Below are 25,358 nucleotides of genomic sequence, written 5' to 3'. Positions count from 1 at the left end.
CTTTACCTGCTCACAGATTCATGCTGCTTTAAACATGTTAAACTTTTTTAGCTGCAAGGACATCCGCAAATATCCAGCAACGACATTTCATATAGATGCAAGCTTTTGCATGTGCATCTTCTTGTGGCACAGTAGCTTCATTCATAAAAGGGTGCTGTGCATAATGCCCATTGCTGGATCTCTGAATCCAGCAGCTGGGGCTGGTGATTAAGATCTGTGCACTTAGTGCTGAGCACTGTCAGTCTCAACTGTGCTGATCACCTTGGGAGCACTGGGAGGAACCGGCAGAGGCTATATCTCCCTCCCATATACTCAGAATACTTGCATTTGGTTAAATTGTTCCATCCTACCCAACAGCTATGCTGATAGTTCCTGGAGATCATTTCATTTTAATTTTATTATTAAGAGCCCAAAAAGATGCTGTAAATACTGAATACAGTGGTACCTTGGGTTACATACGCTTCAGGTTACAGACTCCGCTAACCCAGAAATAGTACCTCGGGTTAAGAACTTTGCTTCAGGATGAGAACAGAAATTGTGCTCCGGTGGCACAGCAGCAGCAGGAGGCCCCATTAGCTAAAGTGGTGCTTCAGGTTAAGAACAGTTTCAGGTTAAGAACGGACCTGAAGAACAAATTAAGTACATAACCAGAGGTACCACTGTAAAGCCATTTAGCTCAATATTACGGTTGGCTCTCCAGGGTTTTAGACATCAGGCTTTCTCTGCCCTGCCAGGTTCTGCATGCGAAACATCTGCTCTTAGTTTTGACACTGCTGTAGTTTAGAACCACTGAAATGTTTTTATCATTGAAGATGACTCTTGAGTTTTGCCTTTGCTGTTCAGCAGTCAACTCGAAAACCACATAAGCACCACACTGTTTGGTTCTGTGATACTTAAATAATAACATTTTGGTGTTAGGCAGTGAGGTTGATGGTCCATTGTCTTAAGTGAGTGAAATGGGCGTCTAGCCTTCATGTCAGTTTGTTAGTGGATGTATTAGCCTAGTATGGTTGTTTTTGGAGGTAAACTGGTGTTACCTACCTTGAGTCAGTAGCCAAAGCAAAGGCATAGTCTAATTCAAGTTATGTGTGTAAAATGTCATCTCAGGACTGGATCTAAATCCCCCCAAAGTAGATGTTCTCAGCTAAGATGCAGCACTGCATCAGTTGCTCCTTCTGCTACCTCAGGATGTTGTAATGGCCACCAACTCGGATGATTGTGGAAGAGATTCAGATACATTCAGGAAGAATAAGGCTATCAACAGCCACTAGCTACTATTAATCTCCAGTACTGATTAGAAGCAGCATGCCTCCGAAAAGCAGTTGCTGGGCAACACAAGCAGGGCAGTTTTAGTGTGTTCATGTACTGATTGTGGACTTCTCATAGACAACTAGTTGGCCACTGTGGTAACGGAATGATGAACTAAATAGGCCTCTGGTCTGAACCAGCAGAGTTCTTGCATTCTTAAGAACTTCCTTGTTCAATGCAGAATTGGAGTCAGCCTCCTATGTGTATCCCCTTCCAAAATGCACAGAGCTACCTTCAGTATTGCAATAAATGGGGAAGCCATTCATACCTGTAGCAGCTGATCTCCTATGGAGATTTGGGGAGTGTCTACACAAATTCATTCCGTCATTACAATATGTTGATATAAGCTCATGCTCGTTGCACAAAGAAGGATGTTATTGAAAGTGCATTTTTAATTCCAGAAGGCAAAAAATGTAATTGAGAAATGGCTTTTGTAACATTATGTAAATGTCATATGTAGATATTATAGTATAATATAATTTATAACAATATGGCTACTAGGCATATATAAAAATTGGTTTGCCTATGTGGAACTGAAGCTCTTTTTTTCCACACCAGTCCAAAATCGTGACAAATTAATTCAGCCTCTCCATAGCTACTAAGCCTATGGCTGTGATTTACAAGCAAAAAACTAAAATTAAAATGACAGTGTGCTTGCACTTAAGCAATAATAAGCTTCAGTATTAGACATGATTTACCCAGATTTAAGTTTCATTAAGCGGGGGAAGTATATTTATTTACATGCAAAGGAGTTTAGCACTGTGAGCTGTTAGTTCTTCCATTTATTTGGAGTTTTAACTCAACAAAGGCTCAGGCCTCTCAAAATGTAGTATTTGAAAACCATGCAGCTAGATGTTACCTGGAACATTTAAAATACATTAGCACTAAAAACAAATGCCACTGAAACCATTGCTACAGCCATTTAACCCTTATCCAGCTAAAAATCATAAAGGCTGTCGTTGAAATCTAGAAACAGAACTCTCTCCTAACCTTACAGAATTGTCCAAAAAGACTTCCTGGGTAACAGTGACAGCCACCATCTATTTTCTCTAACAGTACCTGAGTTAGTGATGCCACATTATGACAGAGCATTGTTGCATCTGAAGCATTCTGGAAGCAGTGGTGGACTTTGGGGTCTCGAATTTCAGCAGCACCCTGTATGGTGCTAAAATTTGGTGGCCCCCCACACTCTGTTCTACAGTATTGTTGTGGCACCCCTTGCAGCACATTGCCCAGTGCAACGGAACCAGTTGTGCTACACTGAAACTGCCTCTGCTGGGAAAATATGACAGCCTGCCTGGCTGCCGATTGCAGCAGTTTGAAGTGGTTCTTCAAAACAATCCCATTTCCTTCCAGACGTTTTATCCATCACTGAATCTCCCAAATTTGCTAAAAAAGTTTCCAGTGAACCATTTCAGTCTGGCCTATGCAAAATCACTTGGTACAGAGATCCTCCCTCCCCATGATTAAAATATCTTTGAAAAGTATACCAGGGACTATATTGCTTACTTACTAAGCTGCATTCATCAAACTGCTGACTTTGGAACAGCCTCACTAGGGAACCATGCAAAGGCCACAACTTGGTCTCTTGATTCCAACAGTTGTACCCACATATGAATTAGTTGTGAATCATCCCTTTGGATTGCCTTTCTAAATGCACGCTCACATCAATAAATAGTAATGTTTTCATTGAGACTTACTAGAAATATTATACTGGGAATAATGTAAGTCTAGCAGCAAGAAGCAAAACACTGTGGTGCCATAAATAATAAGAGTTCTTAACAAAAGTGACATGGAGAATGCATTTTACTGTAATCCATACAAATAGCAGTCAATGAATTGAATACAGAAAACAGCTATATTAAATGCAAGTGCTACTATCTAGCTGTTTCAGCTACATGATCTAACCAATGCACACATCTATGTGCTTCTGAAAGGCACAAGTCTGAAAAAGGAATAATAGGCCCTTGCTCAAAGTGAAAGACCTTGGCTGGATCTAGACATGTCTTTAAAAAAAAATGTTACAGGAAGATACGTCATAAAGCTCATAATGTAAAATCCCATAGGCTATTTTTGACTGCTCCACAGAGCTATCTGGTGTCACAAGTTTCTAATTCAGTTATAACAATATATGTTAATTAACTGAGTGTAGCTCCTTCCCTTGGTTCTCCCATGAGGCTGTGGCAGATTGGCAACTGGAAAATCTGAATGAAGGTAGTGGGATAAAAATACCATTAAATAGGTACCCAAAATTCAAAAGTTACTTCTGTGTGTTTTGTGAAAGCAGCAACAGAGAAATCCCAGACACCTTTATTCAGAAGTAGGCACAACTTTCCTCATGGAGCCTTACTCCTTAGTACATGTGCTCAGGATTACTTGCCTATAATGGCATGAGTTTTCATAGTTAATTAGATGTAGAAGTGGTGTATTAGTTTGTTTCTCTAATCTGCTTCACAATATTTTTTTTCAAATGAGTACTTAGAAAATGTTCCTTTCCAATTCTGTACTGCCTTTTTAAAATGGATCATCACAATCAACATTTCACAATTTATTGTATTTCAGACTGCATATTATGTAAGAATGCAGTTTTTCCCCTTATCATATTCCACTTGAAGAGAATTATGCAATACGAAGTAAAAGTATTCATCTGTCTAGTTACTAACAGTTTATGACTCACTTTCCAAAAGAATCTGCCAAAACACGATATAAGCCACCCCTACAGATCTGTGTTTTTCTTAATTTAATAAACTGTAGTATTAATATATATATATATATTCTAGGTACACATGCTGCATATATGTCCCAGTTTAAATAAATTCTCTCTGTTTGTTGATTTGATACACCAATAATTCTTGCCACATTTACCCTTCAGATAATGCAGCACAAACTACACTTTTTAATGTGTGGTCATAGCAACTAGGTCTCATTTCCTGAGATGGTTTGTGGGATTCTTTTAGATAAATTGTTGGTTTTTATTTGCAGCATTTTGCTAAAAACAAAGGAACGCAATCTGTCAAACACAGAAGTATAAACGCTGCTTCTGACAGGAATTTCACCTTAGAAGCTCGTTAAAACTTCTTCAGTGCTTGTCTTATTCTGGTGCATGCCCCTCGGAGGGCAACACTGCTAAATAATTATTTGTTTACATCCCTTTGGTTGTGCACCAGTTCAAAACCAGAGGTCATTGTTTTCTCAATGATTTGAATACAAAGATATTCTCTCTCTCTCTCTCTCTCTCTCTCCCCCACCCCCATTGGTTATCAATACTTCACCCCACTGTCCCAACATTCTGTTGTGCTTATATGACTAAGACCTGGGGAATTTGACATCTCCTGGTGTATATATTAGAAAGGCAGACAGAGATGAAAGAACTACTAATCCTAAGAGTGGGGGACATGGTAATCAGGAGGTAAGATGTGACCCAGTCAAGATGGAAGGATTATATAAGGATAACAGAGTAGCCAGAGTGCAGCATCTTAGTTGGAATAAGGTTTGTCTATTTGTTAGGCCATTGTCCACACTCTAATTGTGTCGTGGCCTGTGGCTTTTCGCAACAGTTGCTAAATCAAAGTATTTGTTGGGACTGATACTGTGTGTATGTGTTTAATGGCTGATATACAATCAACTCTCAACTTGCATGGGGGGGTTAAAGCCAAAATTGTATATAGTCAAAACAGACTCTCTCAGAACCTCCGATTGCTCATACCAGTGCCACTGAATACTCTCCATGCACCGCCAGATACTCTCCCAAGGTGAGTGCAATGGATCGTTGCATCCCCTTCGCAGATGCCAACCCACTTATTATTATCATTATTATATTTATTATTAGCCAAGCACGTAAAGCTGAATTCAAGTTGTGAGTCTGTGGTACATATTTCGGAATATATATTTCTTGTGTTTAACAGTTTTTATTTATTTATCATGGGTTGTTGAAACGATTTTGCCAAAGGAAAGAAACTTTACCCATTAAATCAGCACATATTATCCGGTGCAGTCAACTCATGCTGGGAAATCAATTTGGGGGTCTGTGGATAAGATCAAACCTAATTATGGAGGCTGGGGAGGAGGCCAAGGGCATGGTCTCAGACACATGCACATTGATTTGTCCCCATTGAGTCATCTGCACACAACTTATTTAAAGAAGAGTTAGGAATATAGGAACATAGAAAGCTGCCTTAAACTGAGCCTAATGAGACCATTGAGCCACCTTGCCCAATACTGTCTATACTCTATTTCTACATCTCATTCAGATGGGGGGGAATTAGAGCCCACATATTAATAATACCTCATCCCCCAAATCCCTTAGTGACAGAACCAGTGGCTTCATCCTCCTCTTCTTCTTCATCATCTTATTTTTATTATTAACATTGTCACTTAAATTTCTATACCGCCCTTCATCTGAAGATCACAGGGTGGTTTACAATATAAAAGCACAAAAATAACATATACAGTAGATGTTAAGTAGCATAGGGAATAAGATTGAATCAAGGCAATCTCAGTAGCAAGGCAGTGGGGAGAAGCACAGTAGCCCCTCTCCCTTTTGTCATCATTTCAGTTGCCTTTCAGTTGCCCTAAACGGCCTCAGCCCAGTATACCTGAAGGAGCGTCTCCACCCCCATCGTTCTGCCCAGACACTGAGGTCCAGCGCCCAGGGCCTTCTGGCGGTTCCCTCATTGCGAGAAGCAAAGCTACAGGGAACCAGGCAGAGGGCCTTCTCGGTAGGGGCGCCCTCCCTGCGGAACACCCTCCCATCAGATGTCAAAGAGATAAACAACTACCTGACATTTAAAAGACATCTGAAGGCAGTGCTGTTTAGGGAAACCTTTAATGCATGACATTTTAATATATTCAATATGTTTCCATTCTGTTGCAGTTTGGTTTCTGTCAAATTATACATCAAATAATAATCTGCCAAATATTATGTTTCTGTCATGCTGTCAGCTATGCAACACACATTACATAATTTACACTTATTTAAATAAAAATATAAATATATAATTAAATATAAAGGAAGCGTCTAAACAATGTAAAAAAAAACCCATTAAGTATGCATCATTTGTGAACTTCTAAAAGCCAACGATGTGAACAAACACCAATTGTATTTGCTCAGTTGATTCCCATTTATGATCACAGATGAACCTGGAAACTGCAGGAATTTCTGCTTAATTTTCCATCTTTGTTGGAATTGTCCTATGTCCCTAGGATCTTGCACACTCATCTCCACTGGCTTCCTCATGTGTTTAAGTTACTTTTATAGGTAATGCCTCAAGTCTTTAAATAGTGTGTTCATTCTCTCTGTGTTACACCCACTAATTTCAGTGAGGCTTACTCATGAGTAAGTGTGTGTAGGTGTGCAGCCTTTTGCTTTATTGTGAGGATGAGAGAGAATAAATGAATGAATATGGGACTGATGAAAGATATATCACTTGCATGCACAAATATCTACCGATTTCCCAGTTGTTTTCTTTTTTCAATCCCTCATATAGCATTTTGCAGGCAGAACCTGATAATAAAATAATAAAAATGCAGCTTGCTGAAAGGAGGACCTCCTTCAGTTCAACATCTGTGCTAAAGAAAAAAACTAAAGGAAGGCGATGCTGCGTCTCTTTGTGAAGACTTTTTACCCTAATGCCTCCCTTGGCAAGAGTTCTCTTTAATATTGATTGTGCACTATTATCAAAGCAAAAACTAGCAGTAACCGAAGCCTGTGTGATGGAAGGAATGGAGGAGGTTTTGAATTTCCAGGGCACAAACACAGGAGTGTGTTGGACTTGGAATACTGGATAGGGGTCAAAGGAGGTAAAGAGCGAAGTGGGGAGACTCTGCTGAGGGAACAGATGGGGAAATAAGCAGGAAAGAGCTTTCATATAAGTGAGGGTAGGAAAGCATAAGTTGTTACAGACTAGCTTTGAGAAGGCAGAGACATCTACAGACAGAAAATCTATGAAAGGAAAGAGATGGCGCTCAGTTAGAAAATACTGATTTCTTTCCCAAGGTTGAGATATGTGAAGACAGGAGTCAATTATAACAGCTTTCTTGCTCCTCTTCTGCTATCTGCCCTGCCAAATTTCACATATGCTGGTTGCTTCTATGAGTTCTTGCATTTCATACATTAGCCATCTTTCCTTGGAAAATATAAGACTATTTTGACAGGCAGTCACCTAAAATATAGTTTTTTTAAGAAAAGAAAATGGTTTGCCAACACCCTTTCAAAACCTCTCCGTATACAGCCTTCTGGTTTTCTGTATTTAAAGGTCACTGTTTTGCAGGCTCATTAAAAGGTTCCTCTAATTGCCAAATACATATTTAGATTTCTGCCAATTCAGAATTCGGGCTCTTTCATCCATGGTGCATCACTGAACCGAATCCCTCTAAATGCGAGACGTATTTGCATTCGTATTTACTCTATTCCAGTCTTCCTTCTATTCGCTCTCATTTCCTGCAGTGTAAACTAATACTGAATGTTTCACTCTTCAACACAAAATGAACCCGAGGATTGTTAATTAGCTTTTTAAAATGTTCGCATAGATAAAACACATTAATCCTCTGACCTTCAATAATGCAAAAACATGGTGCTAATTGGTCTGGAGGAAACACACAGCGATCACAACACCAGACAATTCTGCTGTTGACTTGGAAGCCTTGTTTAAACAAACATAACCGGCAAAACAAATATCTGGCACAACCCTATTTGAAAATCCACATAGACCAGCCTTCTACTGCTCTGGGCATGGTGTGATAGTTGCACAGACCTGTTTAGATGGCAGATTGTTTCACAGCTGTTGGAGTGTTAAGTGACTGTCAAAAGCCTGAATCTTTGATTGAGTAGACTTGTCCTCTTCAGAGGGTAGGATTAGAACCAATAGGTGGAAAATACAGGCAAGCAGATTTGGGCTGAATATTGAAAGAAACTTCCTAATGGAAAGAGCTGCCTGACAGCGGAACATACTGCCTTGGCAGATAGTGGGCTTTCCTTCACTCTAGACAGCCATCTGTCTGGGATGCAGTAGTTGCAACCTGCATTATAAATCCTGTTGTGAACATGGGATTGGACTACATGAGCTCAAAGATCCCTTCCATCTTCTTAAGTGAGTGCTTTCTGGTCATATTACAAGAAGAGAATACCAAAACAAATGGATAACAGTTTGTTCTGGGACTGGTTTAAAGCCCCAGTGTTGAACTTTAAAACTCTAAAAAATAAATAACAATAACAACCACAACCACAACTAGGGTGCATTCATTAACATGTTCTGTAGTCTGAAGTGGTGTGGTCCAAGGATGGCTTTATCACATGGTGAACAATTTACATAGCTTAGGCCTAACAAGTCCTACGACCTGGAGATACGTGGCTATCATTGGCTATATCTGGATCAACCGTATTGCCATCTGAGCACAGAACAGGCTTCAGAGACAAGCCTGTGTTTGCATTCCCTGCTGCCTTTTTGCATAGCATGACAGCAGGCATATTGTCATCAATACTGTGATGTTGAAATGCCAATCTCTGCAGCTTTCAAAAGGGCACCGATACATGGGAAATGAGGAGAAAAGGCCAAGCCATTCTCTCGCAAGTTGGCCTTTGTTACTCTGCTTTATAGACACATTTAAAAAAGTCCTGTGACAATTTTTAAACTTCTTGATGTTTTGAGGAGAAAGGACCTCTTTAAAGTCTCATGTAACTTTATGTTAATAGATTTGATTTTGTTCACAAAAGAAATGTTGGTGACCCCTTGTGGCTAATATCCATTACTCTATTTTGGGCTTTTCTATTTGCCTATGTTATTGCTTTCTTCCTATTAAATATCACTATATTCCAAAGCAAGTGGTTTATGAGGAAGGGAGATCAAGGAGTTCAGTTGATGATTAGGGATATCTTATAGCGCTCAGCATGAAATGGAGACTGGGTTAAGGCCTTTGCGGTATTTGAAGTTTTGAGATAACAAATAACAACAAAGGCATAATTTTTATTTTGGCTATCTGTTTTTACTGATGCTCTTACCTTTTGAGTTTTAGCTTGTGGACTGCTGACTGATTCATCCTTACTTCACACCTAGCCCTTAGCACTCTTATCATCTCCATTCCTTCACACTTCTTCCCCTGCACCTGCAAAGCTTGCCTCATTTTATGTTTTCTGGCATTGTCTAGCTTTTGCTCCTTTCTGCTTTCAGATATAGGAATGCAATACACACACACACACACACACACACACACACACACGACACAACAAAATACTAGTGTTTTTCTCTCACACACAGACACACACACACACACCACCTCTCAGTGGAAATTGGTACCTAGGTGATAACCCAAAAATCCCAGTGATGACCCACATAATTTTTTGGTTGCAAATATTTAGAAGCAAGTTACTAACTTCGGACAAAACTACCAAATCTTATCAAGGACTACAAAGAGTTAACCATTCCATTTCCAGACTCTGGCAAGTCCTGCTGGACTGTACCACTTCAAACCTCAAGTTAGCATGCAAATACTGATGGAACTTTCAAACATGTAAGTCAGTCCTCAGCAGCCTGAATCCCTACTGCTCAGCAAAAGATGAATCACACAATCCTTTTGAACTGTATAGCTCAGATCTGTGTCCCTGTACATTTGAATTTTCCAGATGCTCTATTCATCCATATATGGACTCAGACTGGGTAGTAGGATGGGCACATCCCTATCCAGTTTGAGCCCCCACATATGCTTTTCTGAAAAGGACTAGAGAGGTCTTAAAAACTACTCATGCGTACCTTCAAGTAGGTAGTGGGGGGGGGGAATTATGTTTACTTTGCATTTTAATGTGCATTAATCCAAACCACAGGTGCAGAATTTGTGGTTCAAACCACAATTCCGCCATTTTGTCCTGTGTGAAATTTGTCCCTTTGAAGCTCTTGCATGTTAAGCCATGTACTGCTGAATTTGATAATGTCTCATCTTTGAGAGATCAATGGAAACAACACAATTTGTTAGAGATAAATGGAAGGTATTCCATTGCATCCTTAATTATGTGATTATTTCAATGTGTGTACAGTTTTAGGCAGCTGGAATTGTAGTTCCCTTCCTTTTCATGCAGCGCCATCCTCCATTTTTTCTTTTTGATGACTTGGAGCTATTAAGTTCTATGAAGTGTTGTATAATGATTGACTTAGCGGTATGTGCAGATATTCTTGAAAATAATTGCAATAAATATATGTGGTTGAGCACTTAAGAGAGTGCACTTAAGAGAGTGTATGACACCCTTTGCTAAAATGGGCCAGTAGAAACCATATTAGTCATACTTGCTCTTGTGTGAAAGTTCTGAAGTACACATAAAATGCACATTTTGGCAAATTATTGTGTACAATGTGACAGTACACTCCAAAATTGTGTTAAATAGTCGCTAATGAACAAACAGTGATTTTAGATTAGCACTGAACTCCCCCCTGTTTGTGCATAGAGATGCACACAATCAGGAAAGATGTGATAGGCAGGATCTGAAGAGCTAGTCTTGTGGCATAGAATGAACATCTTTCATAATGTTTTCCCCCCTGATCAAAGCATGTTTGTGGGTTTAATGAGACAGCTTGGGATATAATATACTGAAAACCATAATTATTGCATATTCTTCTTCTGTGATGGTTAATGGGCACAGTAAAGGCTGCACTACACTTTTAACAGAATTCTTAACAATTCTGCTGCAATGTCCTAGCAGAAAGCAATCATGCCCACTGCAAATATAAAAAAAATCAGCAGGTATTTGTTCCCTGATATTCAAAAGAATATCAGACAGATCCTTTCTCCTGTTGCAAACTCAAACCTTCATTTAGTTTTGAAATTTTACAGATGTCAGAGAAGACCCTCAGCATATGTACTCCTGTTGACTTTAATGAGACTTTGCCTGAGCAAGTGGCTTCTTTATATCCTTTTGTTACTTGGGGCAAGGTCTTACATTCAGCTTGTGTGGTGATAAAGCAACCCACTGCTTGCTTTGAACTGTTAAGCAAGTGCATGACTTGGTAGGAGACGGTAAGATCTTAGTTTCAACTTACAAAGCAATAGTGGCAAATATCAAATAGACTGTTGTTGTTGGCATTGGGAGACAATGGAGGAGTGTGCCTCTGGCAGTGAGATCAAACTGTTGGAAGGTCACTGCGCCTGCTGTGGCTGTAGAGACCGATATGGGAGAAAGATGCTTGGTTGCAGCTGGGGCAGATGAAGGCATCCAGTTATGCTGCAGCAGATGCACCATGGCGTTTCTTCCAATGGTCTCTGTTCATCTCCCAATGGTCATTCCTCCTCTGATCTCTGCTATACATACACAGCCTGTCTGTCTCCAGGCACTGCGATCATCTGCAAGAGATTCCCACAGGGCGAGGCTGATGTCTCCAGCCTTCGTGTCATGTTTGCAGAAATCTCTGTAATGCAAAGTTGGTCTGCCTATGGGCCTGGTGCCTGAAGCCAGCTCCCTGTAGAGCACATTCTCAGGAATCTTGGGACATCATGGTCATGACCTAGCCAGCAGAGACGTCGCTAAGACAGGAGTATGAACATCTTGGGAATGTGGGCTTGGGAGAGCACATCCTTATTTGAAAAAGCATCCTGCCTAAAATCTTCCGGGCATTGAGGTGTTGCTCCTGACGCTTGTAAGTTGCCCACAAATCACTTCCATAAAGTGTGCTCAACATGCCAGCCTGGTAGATCTTCATCTTGTTATTGAACATTAGCATCTCATTCTCCCATACCATTTCAGAGAGGTGAGCCATTGCCATCGCTGCCTTGCCAATACACTTGCCCAGCTCAGCATCGAATAGATAATACATTATGGGAATTCAGTCCTCATCTTCTTGACTGTAAATTGTGCAGTTTTAGGGTTCTACATGCAACACTAGTATACAAGGATCCATTTGTGTAACTGTTGGAGTAACAGGAAGTAATACTCATTCCTTTTTACGGTAGTTAAAGATTTTCTAAGCTAAGCAGCAGTAAACACTGCAAAATAGAAACACAGGTCAATGTCACATAACCGATAGTTTCTTTCACAAAATATTTGAATGAAATGGCTCTCTATTTGCTCATCTTGCTTTGAGTCATATGCAATAGCTTTCTGGATGTTGCTATGTTTTATTAATTAACACATATAAAATTAATACAAAAATTAACAAGGCAAAAATCAAAGTAACCCACTACAGTTTTAAAAAGGCAGGACAATAGCAGCTTCTCCATCACAATTCATCCAGTCAGTCTGCATCTAATTGGAAAACAAATGCTTAGATCAAGATCCTTTCTTATGGTCCATCATGTGCACTTCTGGAGCTTCTCCACAAGTGGGATTTCCCAGTAACTGCAGGGCAGTTTCCATTGCAGAAAGAGAGATGCATCTAGTGCTACATCTTCCATTATAGGGAATAGGATAGCCTAAGTATACAGGAGTGCTTGTGAATTGCAGCAAATCACTGCAATCGCATTGAAAATATACACTTGTATTTATATGTTAAAATGTATAGCTTACTGTATTTTTAGAGCTCCAAACAGACAATTTTAGATTGAATTTGCCTGCAAAATATTCAATTAAGATCCAGTTGAAAACAACATAACTGTAACCAGGCCTCTTCCCAACCAACCACCACCACAATAACCCTAAATGTATGTTTGATAATCTTGATTTCATCCCAACAACATAATCTCAAATATAAACAAATTCTTCTTATCAGGCTTTTCAAATACACTCAGACATGGATGTAGAGTTTTGCTGTATAGTTGATAACAGTTGCTTTGGAAATGTAATGGCTTTGATTTAATTTTAGTTCATTCTTGGCTTTGGCCAGATAGATATCTAGCTTTTAGATCGCTGGATAGAAATAAAATACATTGCTCAGCAACAAATATATAAAGTCAGGCAAATCTGCTATTTAAGACTGGTCTATATGAAGAATGGTCTCTCATTGACTAAAATGTTCAGATGCTAAGCTATTTTTCAGACAACGTATGCCACCTGCTGCTGCTTTTATTTTAACACATTTGGACACTTTGCTCGGGGCAGCAAATGGAACGTTAAGTACCATCCATGCATGATGTATTGGTTTAAAAGCTCCCATTAATGTGTCAAATGTGCAGGAAATGATTTCACACATGTGGCCGACATACTGTATCTAGAAACCTTCTGCTTATCTAGTTTCTTGGAAGCGCTTGGAAGTGGTTATGCTAGATTTATATAACCATGTAAGTGGAACCACTGATCGGTTTGTAGACGGTGAGCCGAAAGTCGGAAAGACTTCAGTCATTTCATTAGTAATTTATTTTTGCAGCAAGTCAGTAATAGCAGTAAGGCCACAATCCTAAGCACACTTCCAATGGGAGTAAGTTCTATTGGACAAAATGGAACTTCTCAGTAAGTATGCATAAGATTGCACTGTATGGATTCGAAATATAAGGGGGAAATGATCCTTCCTTCCCTAGTGAAATATCTTGTATGGCGCCTCTTTATTTCTAGAGTGTCTGGCATTCTGGCAGTAGGCTTCTGAATGCCAGTTGCTGGAAAGCACAAAAGAGGGCAGTGCTGTTGTGCTCAGATCATGCTTGTGGGTTTCCCACAGGCATCTCATTGGTCACTGTGAGTAAAGGATGCTGGACTAGGTGGGCAATTGGCCTGATCTACCAGACTCCGCTTATGTTCTTATTTTCCCAGTCCACCTGAGCCTCTACAGCACAGTGGGTAACCTGTGGACCCAGGGGCACATCCAGCCCTTAGCCCGATTTCGTATGAATGGCCAGGAGAGTTATTTATTTTTTTAAGCAAGAGCAAGGGAAGAGAGAAAGAAAAAGGAGTGAGAGAGACAGAAACAGAGAGCGAGAAAGCCGGGTGCACACTGTTCAGTTTCAGGTCTGGCCAAGCTCACAACTGACTTCAGTCCCACTCACAGCTGGAATGTTCCCACCCCCAAAAATATGGTCAGGAATGTCTCTTCCAGCTACCAAATGCCTGCACAAACAGAAATGTTTTTAACTTCCTCTTTAACATTAATGACAGAGACAGAGACAGATGCACCTTACCAGAGAAGACATTCTACAAATGGGGAACCACCACCAAAAAGGTCCTGACATGCATCAGTGCAACCAGGCAGCAGCCAGTTGAACCACCATCAACAGGCCCTCACCTACTGATTGTAGGACCTGAGATGGCCAATACTGGGGGATGTGCCCTTTTAGGTACTTACATCCCAAGTTGTATAGGACACGAGTTCTGTCATGCAAGGTTTTATTTACAATATATGTTGGATGGCAGAAGGTCCTTGGCATGAACACCAACAGATATTGCTCCCTATCAGATTTCCAAGGGAAACACCAATGCCTTAATATAGTGAGCAAGTCTTCTGTGTGTCTTTCAGACCCATTTCGAGGACTGCCAGACTATTAACCTCTTGCATACACCCCTTGATACAAACTTCCAACCAGGGGAGGGAAGAAGAAAGACATTTCCCTGTTTTTGCTCATCTTCTAGAAACATATTGAACAATTTAGTTTATCTGTCAACACTTTGGCCCAAGTCTGCATAATGAAAGCGAGTCATGGCCATGGCTATTTACTAAATAATAGAAACATTATAGTGATAGCTGGAATGGAATGGTGTTGAGTTTAAGCCTCATCATGGTTACTTGGACAGTTGCCTTTCTATGAAATCCTAGATCAAGAGGTTGGAACTCCAGTTTCCACCAACCTTAGCAAGCATTGCCAATAGTCAGGGATGATGTGATTTGTAGTCCAGCAACATTTGAAGGGCCAAAGGTTTCCCATCCCTGTCCTAGATGGACTAAGCTGGTCTGTCATTGTCCTAAATTGCACACTCTACAAAACATTTTTGTGAAGGCTTGGCAACATAAACCTGGGATTCACACTCACTCAAGATTCAGTAAAAAAAATAAAATGCTCCAAGTGTCTATTTTCTGAAAAATAGCAGTATCGCATAGCAGTTTATTATAAACCACCTAGGGATATAGTTGTATGAAAGGCACAAAGGGGGGGCTTTAGTTTTTATCACCCTGTGTGTTGTTTAGATGTCATTTGCAGCTACTGTATTGCTGCTAGTTTACTTCAAAGGAATGTTGAACAAGGCCTGAGGTAAAATTGAGTGGCTTGTGCCGAAAGAAGGAGACTGAGCTTTTCTGTTTTCATATATATATTTTCACACACACACGGTTACAGACAGATCATGTTTGTCAAAATATTTGCTTGTTAAAATGAAGAAACAGAGTGTTTACCTGTACAGTATTTCTTTTCCAGAACCACTTGTTCTCCAACTGGAAAAAAGTAGTCAAGCTGTTTTTATTACTACTGTGTAGATAGTACTTCCATCCCTCGTCCTGATATTCTGTCCCTCACTCCCATGCCTTGGAGCCTGCAGGGTCCCATCCTCCCCCTGTCCCTCAGCTGAATTTATGCTTCAAAGAAGCCTTCCTTAGCCAACAAAGGGCTTTTTTCAAGTCCAGTTGTGTCAGATGGATTTGGGGGGATATAGATAGGGAGAAGAGAGTTGTGGCCTGTGTATGGTGCCCACTGCAGTTTATTCAGTTTGTAAATGTGTTCACAGACCCCAAAATATTGGCAAGCCCTTCTCTAGACTTCATAATAATATCATGTTTGATGTAAGAATTTTGGGGTGGGGAGATACAAGGTGACAAACTGTACTTGACCTTGCAAAATATAATTCCTTCCTCCTACAAGCCAAAATGATTGATATTTTGCTAATCCATTATAATTAATGTGTGGCTTGCATTTCTTGAAAACGTTCACATTATTGCTACTATTCCTAGTTTTTATGATCCCCTCATAAAGCATTACTTTTATTTTCAAATGTGCCAGTGTTCTTAGAGTAATTAGTTTCACTACTTTCGCTAGTACTGCTTATTTTAAGAAATCCTGGTCTGTTTTTGTCAGTCAGGTACAATATACCTCTATGACTTCAGTTTTACTGCTTGAACTGGTGGCCTGCTGATTCCTTCGTCAAAAGGTGGCTACTCTGCCCAGACCATAATTTCATTGTTATATTACTTCCATGTCAGAATGTGAATTCAGTTAAGTTCTCCAGTATTTGTGCAACATCACTGGACAGGAGCGAGAGGAAGCTACTTCAAAACTTTATAAACCTGTGAAGGATTAAGAAATGAGATTTACTAATGAGTAATTTACTAATTCATGCAGCATACTAAAAATCCTGGCAACGTTATAAACATTTGATTTGCGATTGAATTTCTTTTCATAGTTGCAGCTCACTACTGGTCAGTTTTGAAAACTTAAGATCCTCATTCTCCAATAGATACAATGCATGCTGAATAAGGAACTGATCATATAATGAATGTATAGTGAGGAGTACTCACAGTCCAAGATAATCTTTAAGATATTCGAAGGAGATGTAGACTTAATTTTTTAAAATTTATTTGTGCTACATAATTTTGTTTTTAACCCCATTTTTATCTATTTTAAAGGAAATTTTATTAAATGCCATTGTATTTTATTGTGTTTATGTAAACCTCATATATATATGTAGAGAGACAGATAAAAAGAAAAAGAGAGAGAATATTCCTGAGTGTTCATGCAGTATTCCATCACCTCCTTATTTGACTCTTTTGGAGCATCAGGATGTTAAGTATGAAAAATAGGTCAACAATGAAATACACTTGTATGGACTACAGCTATGAAGAAGGTATTTAAAATATATTCTTTATCCAAAATATATCACACTATCCCAATATTTCAGAATATTTTTAAGTGAGCTCAGGGTATTTAATTGTAGCTCACATCTGGTATTGCATATAATGCTGCCTGTGTATTCAGGTTTTATAGCTTCCAGTAATGCCAGATTATTGTGATAAATGATTCATATCAACTACAAGTGACACCTTTTAAAATTTCCATATCTGGCAACTATAAAGCGTTTCTTGAATGCTTCAGCAGACCCCCATGGCCGAAAGCTGCTTTATGATTAATTTCATCTGAATGTGGTAATTAGCATGCTTTGAAGTGATTCCTAGAAAACATGCTAATAGAGGCAGCAGATTAACCCAGAAATATTTTTAGTTCAGAGAGCAATGTACGTACACCCAAGAATAATTGAGTTTCCCCTTGAAATTTCTAGGCGTTTTATTGCTTTTGATCAAAGAAAGGGCATTTAATAGGAATCCTGCAAAAAATAAAACAATAAATATGGTTCTTTTTGTGATGATCAGATAAATCCTATTGGCTGTCTTTCTACCTGAGGTTGTGCTGTGTTGCAAAATGAAGGATGAAGACTCCAAATGTGTTCTTTGGGCATTTGTGTTATCAAATCACTTGTAAATATATGTGATAGCATTCGGTACAATGCCGCTGCTAATTCCTCTGTGTGTGTTTTATTCTTGCAGATAAGAAAGAAGCTGTTTTGACAAAAGACCTCAAAAGTATGTCTCGTTTTTAGTTGTGGTTGTACATCCTGTTTTTTATATAGCTCAGTTTTAAAACAGCCTGTTCCAATGTACCCAAATGATAGTGATTCAATGTACTCAAATTAAAAACAGCTCGTTCGTTTATTCCCTTACCTGACAGCAGGTTCCATTGTGCTCAATGGGACATATGTCTGAAGAGGCATTCATAGGATAGTGCTATGAAATTGCAAGAAGATGCAAATAAGGAGGTGGTGACACCATTTATAATTCTAAAATGACATGTTTAGACTTCAGCTGCCTCTTCCATTCTAAATCAATTCACACTGTATTTCCAGTTCTGCATTCCTGTTTGTGACTGACAGTTATTGCCTCCCTTCCTCATTTTTTTTTTTTAATCTAACGTCTCGAAAAAGCAGAGCTTTCATGGGGAATGAAATGTCAGCTGTGATCTCAGCTGAACATGTTCTTGGTGGTCAAGAACTGGAAAGAAAAGCTGGGAAGCTTGTGCATCTGTGCTTTTCTGTGTATGCCGTGACCTTAAACATATAGGAAGCACTTGCCTAAGCTTGACTGTTCTTCAGTCTCCATTTCAGTGGAGCTGTATTCAGTGGGAAACAAGTGACTCTTCATTAAAGTCCTTTCTATGTATTATTTACACAGGTATAATATAATGGTGTGAAGATACCTCCAGATATTGCTGAATTACAACTCCCATCAGCCCTAGTAAGCATGGTCAGTGGCCAAGGATGATGGGAGTTGTAGTTCAACAACATGAGTAGGCCCAAAGGTTCCCTATACCTGACTTGAGGTATAATAACAGTTCTTATTGCAACCTGGGAATAAGCCCTGTTGAGCAGAGTGGGGCTCGCTTCTGAGAAAACATGCATAGAACTGTGCTATTAGCACTAACTCCATCTTCACAAAATGGATGGCCAAGCTGGCCCAAGGCATTCTGCTGCCTGAGGCAGAGTACCCAATAGTGCTCCCACCCCATGCCATGAGGATGCATATATCCAAGGTCAGTCAAGTTATTTGGGCACCAGAGGCAGAAAATCCCGCCATTGTCTCTCCACCTCCCAGGCAATTAAAATAATATAAAATAAAATAAACAACTAAGAATTTGCTTCCCTTTCATGACACCCAAAATCAGCTGCCTAAGGTCGCTGCCTCGCTCAGCATAAGGGTAGGGCTGGGACTGGCGAAAGGGATTCTTTTTATTTAACCTTGTTATGTACTGAGTTGAATAGGATCCAAACTGCAGCAGTCTGATTGGTCCTAGAACAATAGGATCCAAAAGGCAGCAGTCTGATTGGTCCTAGAACAATGCAGCAGGAACCACCCAATCATGCTCCAGATAGAAGTGAATCCACAACCTGATTGGCTTAAAGTAGAATTCCGGAATTAGCCAATCATGTGCAGCCCATTGTGTAAATAATGTATATAAAGCAGATACTTTGGGGGGACTTTCATTCATTCCTCCTCACCACTATGAGCTGAATAAAGAGCATGAAATCACTTTGCGACTCTGAGTATATTTCAAACCTATTGTTTAAGACGTGTATTCCAGCGGAAGAAAGGGGGGAAAGAGAACTGTGACTAAAACAAGGGCAACCGAAACATCTTCTGTTTCATGCTGCAGTGGCATTACCCTCACAGTCCTATGTGTTTCTGACACTAGCACAGCACAGGTGACTCTAATCTAGGCTAGAGATTCAGGAAACAGCCTGTTGTAGTATTATTTTTTTCTGAATCCTCAAGAATCCTGGAAACTCTTAATGCTGTGTGTTTTCAGAAGGTTGAGCTTTCCTTCGGGGTGGGCGGAGGGAGCATTTCCCCATAACTATTTCTGCCATATATGCAAATGTTGCATGTGACTAAGAAAACTACTACTGTACTAAGATGCAGCGCAGAGTGATACAATAGTAAAACCATATTTGTTAATGAAAGCAATTATCAAGTGGTTCCAAATAACCATTTTTGCTCATTACTTTTTCCATGCCTTTGATTGAGTAGAATGCAGATAGGCACTTTGTTTTTAATCATCTTCTTTCTCTGCTCTCCTATGCAAGAGATGCTAAGGGCAATCTTTTTCATCTGAAATTTCCCCATGTCTCTGTGTTTTTGCTGTAGAATGCTTTGCAGTAATTGCTTTAATTTGTTCTCATTTTAAGAGCCAGCAAAAGCTCCTGCAGCCCAACCAGCTTCTGTAAAAGTAGCAGCACCAGGTAAGTGATTAAATTGTTTTCTCTTGCTTTATTTTCAATGTATTCAATCAACTGCTCTGGTTATGGTGCATTTCATTGCATCATAGCACCATCTGCTGGGTTCTGCAAGTTAATGTTCTTTTTGGTTTGTGTTGGGTAGGAATAATGGTGCAGTGTCATTGCTATGAACATGTCTTCGTAGTTCCTAACATGTGTCATAACAAGTGTTGCATGTAAAGAAAGAAAATCCTTCACTGATGTTATATGTACACACAACTTTTCTGATAAGTGTGGAAGCCCCAGTAGCAGTGCTTACCAGGGACTAGTTTCCTTTGGAGGAAGAATTCGCCAGAGACTTACAATGTTTCTATAATAGACGTATTGCACCCAAGTCGACTAACTGTATAACTTGCAGCATATCCCACTGCTCCTCATCATCCCCAGAGAGGAAGCCCCACCCAAAGGTGCCTTCCAGAGCCCAGAGCTATTTTTCTGCTTCTGATTCAGTTCTGACACCAACACTCAAGTTCCCCTCCGCCCCACTCCTTTTCATAGACACACAGGGTGGTATTCTACTAAGCTTTACTCAGAGTAGACATGATGAAATTAGAAGACATGATGTAGTCGTGTTCATTAACTTCAGTGGGCCAACTGTGAATGAAACCTGGTTGAATATCACCCACAGACTTAGACCACATCATACTGAGCTACAGAGGCAGAACAGTCCAAGACTTTCCAGCTGTTTGGCAGCTACTGAAAAAACGCCTGCTGGCCATTTCCTTGTATTTTCTATTTCAAAAGAGGCACTTAGCAACTTGGCCTGCTGACCATTAAATGATAACAGCCTATGTGGTGGGGCAGAGCCATGGAGCTGACCTCTCGACACTGCTGTCAGTGCACCTTACCTGACAGGGCTGGGACGAAGCAGGCTGGTGGCAAGGTTGGGGCAGAGAGAAGCACCCATCTAGGCTAGTATCCTGGGCTTACAATGGGCAACAAGATACCCATGGCAAGCCTTCAGACAGGATATCAGTACAACAACCCTCTTGCCTCTTGTGCTCCTCAGCAACTGATATATAGAAGAAGACTGCCTCCGATACCAGCAGGTAGCATACAGCAATGATGGCTAGTAGCAATCAATAGCCTTGTTCTCCATGGATTTGTGTAAACCCATTTTAAAGCTATCCAAATTGGTAGTCACCACAATATTTTGCAGAAGCAAATCCTACAGTTCATGCCAGGCATAGGCAAACTTGGCCCTCCAGCTGTTTTGGGACTACAGTTCCCAGCATCCCTGACCACTGGTCCTGTTAGCTAGGGATGATGGGAGTTGTAGTCCCAAAACATCTAGAAGGCTGAGTTTGCCTATGCCTGGTTTATGCGTTGTGTGAAGACCTCCCCTCTTGTCCATCCTGCATGTTGTCAGGACAGCATTTTTTTAAAATGAAGAAGACTGAATTGGGTGGAGCTTCAAATGAGGTATCATTCTGGAGATACCCCCCTCGAGAGAGATGTACTTATCTGTCCTCAAATTAACTATTTTTAATCCAAAATGAAACACATCAGAACAATGTTATTTTCCTCCCACTGTGTTAAGGAAGAGAAACTTTATTGAATTTTTTTACACACTTGATTTATTATAGTTTTTGCAAGCAATATACATCACACAATCCACATAGTGTGATAGATTCATTCAAAATACTGGATACAGTGTTACCCAACACGATGAGACGTTAGCAGTAAGTCTTGTGTTATTAATTAATTACCAAACAGATGGATTCAACAGCAGTTATAAAACTTTTAAGACAGAAATTGAATAGGGTGCAGTCAGCCTAATGGCAACAAAAATTATTATAAAGCAGTCAGTGATCAATAAGCGCAAAACAAAGACTATATGGAGAGCTTCTTGTTGACAGCATTCACATGCCATGGTGCACACAATGATGTGTACTGTGAGTGCATTTCTGCTTTAATCCTCCCCTATCATAAATGGGAACAGCAAACCACAATCCTATCCATGTGTGAGAAATGAACCATAAACACCTGTCTAAGCTTACTAACCTTTGATGGGTCAATTCCACATTATAGGATATATCCCAGACTTTATCTAACCACTGTGTGTCAGAAGGGACTTCATTAGCACGCCACTTACTGACCAGGATAGCCTTCATAGCAGTTGACAAATGTACTGCAAGTTATCGTTAATAGTTCTGTTCCCTAGATAGCATAGCATGAAGCAACTGCAGGCTCCTGCGGGTCCAAATACTACTCTTCCTTGACAGCATATGATTCCTTTGTTTTAAAGAAGACCTTGCATTCTGAAGTATATGTTTCCTTTGGAAATATAAAATCAACACTTAAAGCATGTTCAGGGGAATTGTATAAGTGTTTCTCAGCTGAATGAAGACATCCTACAGCAGAATTATATCTACATTATAAAGCAATTACTATTTCCTGTACAAAACTCCACTGTGGTACATACAAGAAAAATAAACAATTTCCCTTTTCCATTCCCCCCCCAGTTGCCAAGAAGTCAATAGCAGGTAGGCTTGCAGAGGCTATGCAAACCAATCTCTATTTTTTAATATTTTGCCTACTAAAAAAATAAGCCGGAATTTGTGAATTTTTTCTAGGACCATGCTGCTTTAAGATAGATGATTTGCCAGAATGCAACAATAAAAATAAAATAGCTAACTGTGCTGCCTGGGGTGGGGCTTGCCTGGCTTCACCAGCCTCTGCTAGTGGTAAATCCCCACCAACAAAAGTACACCACAGTTTACCTGTCCAAGCAGTGCTCAGGCAGAAGCTACCTCTGGTGGTATCACCACTGCCCATAGCCTATGAAATCCCCTAAAACAAAGAAGGGAGGAGGTGGGGTTGGGCCAGCATAGGATCTGCTGGATTCTGAGCCAGCCTTGCTTCTGCCACATGATGTCTAATCTGGCAACATGTCCAATATGACCCTCTTCACCATGGGTGATGCCGTTCCATCAAGCCCTGTTGCTGCCAGCCAAGGGGTTGGATTACAGCCTAAACTCTCATTCCTCAGTGTTGAAACTATGAAGTTATGTGTGAGGATATTTGAATGTGAAAATTTGAAAGAATTAAATGTCTAAGCTGAAAGATGAATTTTGTAGAGTTATGGCACTCAAAGCTGCAGATTTGGATTATCTAATTTAAAACTGTATGAGTGATACAGGATTTAAAAGAAATTGCAAAACGTAAAATAAACTCTGAACTGTAAAACATTTAAATACCCATATTTTGTGGCCTAAAGAGGCTTATAAAGAAGAGGGGATAGGATTTCAAAGAAATGCCTTAATCCACTTCCCACTTATTTACCATTGGCCATGCTGGGTAGGGTTGATGGGAGGTGGAGTTGAGTAACATCTTGTGGGTACCATCTTGGCTACTGCAGTACAGAAACATGTACTGCAAAGTTTCCCCAAGTTCCTCATGGCCTTGGCTACTGCAGTGCAGGCTCATGGCCGTAGCAGAGGCCTAACAGAGGTCCTTCTGTGGAGTCCACTAAATCCCAATGCCTCTGTTTCCAAGAAACCATGTTTGGACATCACGGAACCTCAGTGCCTAGAGTGTGTTATAGATTTTCTGCAGCACTTTCAGCAACATAATCTGGTTCCCTCTAATTATTAATAACATGGACATAGGTATATATATAGTCATCTGCCCAAAACTCCATTTAAAGCTTTACTTCAGAACATCTTTCTCCTATCATAATTTTACTGGGAGGATACGTGTGTGTCGTCAGGGGCAGTTGTAAGAAGCTGACAGATGTGATGCCATGATTCATGTTTTTCAGCAATCATAATTGAGTACAATGAAAACATTACTTGAACAATGAGATTACTGCATGAATCAGGCAGGGGGAGCAAGCTAGCTGTGAGAAAAAACCTGAAGCATATTTCAGCAAACTATGAATTTACATCAAAACTATATTGATGAGATTTTAAAATGACATGTCAGCGTTTTTGACAATAGAGGTTATTTAAAGGACATGTCTGCTACCAAACATACATTAAGATTGTTGAGAATTGGTTGGTTTGCAAACAAGGTATACTATTTAGAACCAAGTACTTAGTCTATTGCTGTGTGTGAATTACTCTAGCATGTAGGCTAAGATCTGAGCTGTGATCTAAAAAGTTATTGGTTCATAGCTTCCCTGAACGTAGTAGACAACCTTAGGCTTCTCTCATGGGGAAGGACAAACAACTCCCTAATTGGCTTAGCAAGTCCTCAAGATCATGCAAGCATATCTTCACCAGACACCCAAATATCCTCTCTTCTCTTGCCAGTTTTCATGTACACACATGGCCCATACTCCTTCTGCTATCCCTTCCCCTAGTGTGAAGATAGAAGGCCATTGATGGCAGGTGGGGTGTGAGCCCAATGAATAAGAGTCTGCTCATAGAGAAGTGTTCACGTACTTTGATCTTAATCAAAGGCTATGACATGAGGAATTTCAAAATAATAAACACAGAAACAGTTACATAAGGCCCTCCAGGCCTCTCCATCTGGAACATAGGGCTTTCCCTAGGCCAGACATGTCCAACGTTGATCGCGATCCACTGGTCAATCGCAGGGTGCCCTGGTTGATCCTGGTCGATCTTCAAACCCTTAGTGATATTCCTCCAAAAACAACTCTGGCTTTCTAAAAGAAGCTCAACAACTCTTGTCCATCCTCCAATGACAATGGAGGTAGATCACTGCCTGTTTTTTTTAATACTGTGAGTAGATTGCTGTCACTTGGGAGTTGGACGTGCCTGCCCTAGGCCATACCCCTCTCTGGTGCTGTTCCCCAAGTCCTTTTACCTAACTGTAGTGTGTTCTTGAACTGTGATAATGTTTCTACAGCTGGGTGTAGAAACCTTTGAATTTTGTATGTTTGGAATGTAACCTGCTGTAACAGAGGTGCCATCTTCTCAACATGATTGAGGGGGCCTGACATGATGTCCTGATGTCATGCACGCGATGTTGCGTGACATCCTGCAATGTCCTGACATCGCGCAGAGGTTGAAGCTGAATGCCCTCGGAACATTTAGGGGGCCGGGCCCATTTTAAAAAAAACAACCATTGGGGGAACCAAAAGAGTCTCAGCACTCAGTAGCCGGAGCCAAAACATCACATCTATTTATCTACCCATTTTACCTCAGGCCCCACCCATGTTTGTCTCTGGCCATGGCCACCACAATTATCCATCCCTCAAGCTAAAAAAAACCCTTTCCCCACTTCTGAGTGGAATCCAACAAAGTGCTTGAGCGCATTCTACCATGTTAGATCAAGATCATAATCAAACTACTGCTAGTACAATATTAAACTCAGTTTAGGTATTTCTCAATGTTGCCCACTCCATGCATCTAGTAAACTGGTACATTAAAAAGATTTTGCATAGCCTGCTCATTCATGCCCCAACTTATTACATGCAGAAGTTGGTTATATG

General features: G+C 40.2%; 1 protein-coding gene across 17 annotated transcripts in view; it reads left to right on the top strand.

Annotated features, from left to right (window-relative positions):
- The window catches only part of TRDN (triadin), a 162,908-nt gene that overhangs the window by 95,615 nt on the left and 41,935 nt on the right, over positions 1-25,358 (top strand). For 15 of the 17 annotated variants that reach the window (XM_083608537.1, XM_083608542.1, XM_083608540.1 and 12 more), the window contains 3 exons: positions 17,676-17,711; positions 19,868-19,921; positions 22,423-22,443. In XM_083608537.1, the coding sequence (XP_083464663.1) occupies positions 17,676-17,711; positions 19,868-19,921; positions 22,423-22,443 (111 nt within the window). The remainder of the gene's footprint in view (positions 1-17,675; positions 17,712-19,867; positions 19,922-22,422; positions 22,444-25,358) is intronic. The other 2 variants (XM_083608547.1, XM_083608546.1) reach the window with 1 other exon arrangement.

Source organism: Podarcis filfolensis, assembly GCF_964270895.1.
Source record: "Podarcis filfolensis genome assembly, chromosome: 3".
NCBI lineage: Eukaryota > Metazoa > Chordata > Lepidosauria > Squamata > Lacertidae > Podarcis > Podarcis filfolensis.
This window is presented reverse-complemented; position numbering and strand designations above follow the sequence as displayed.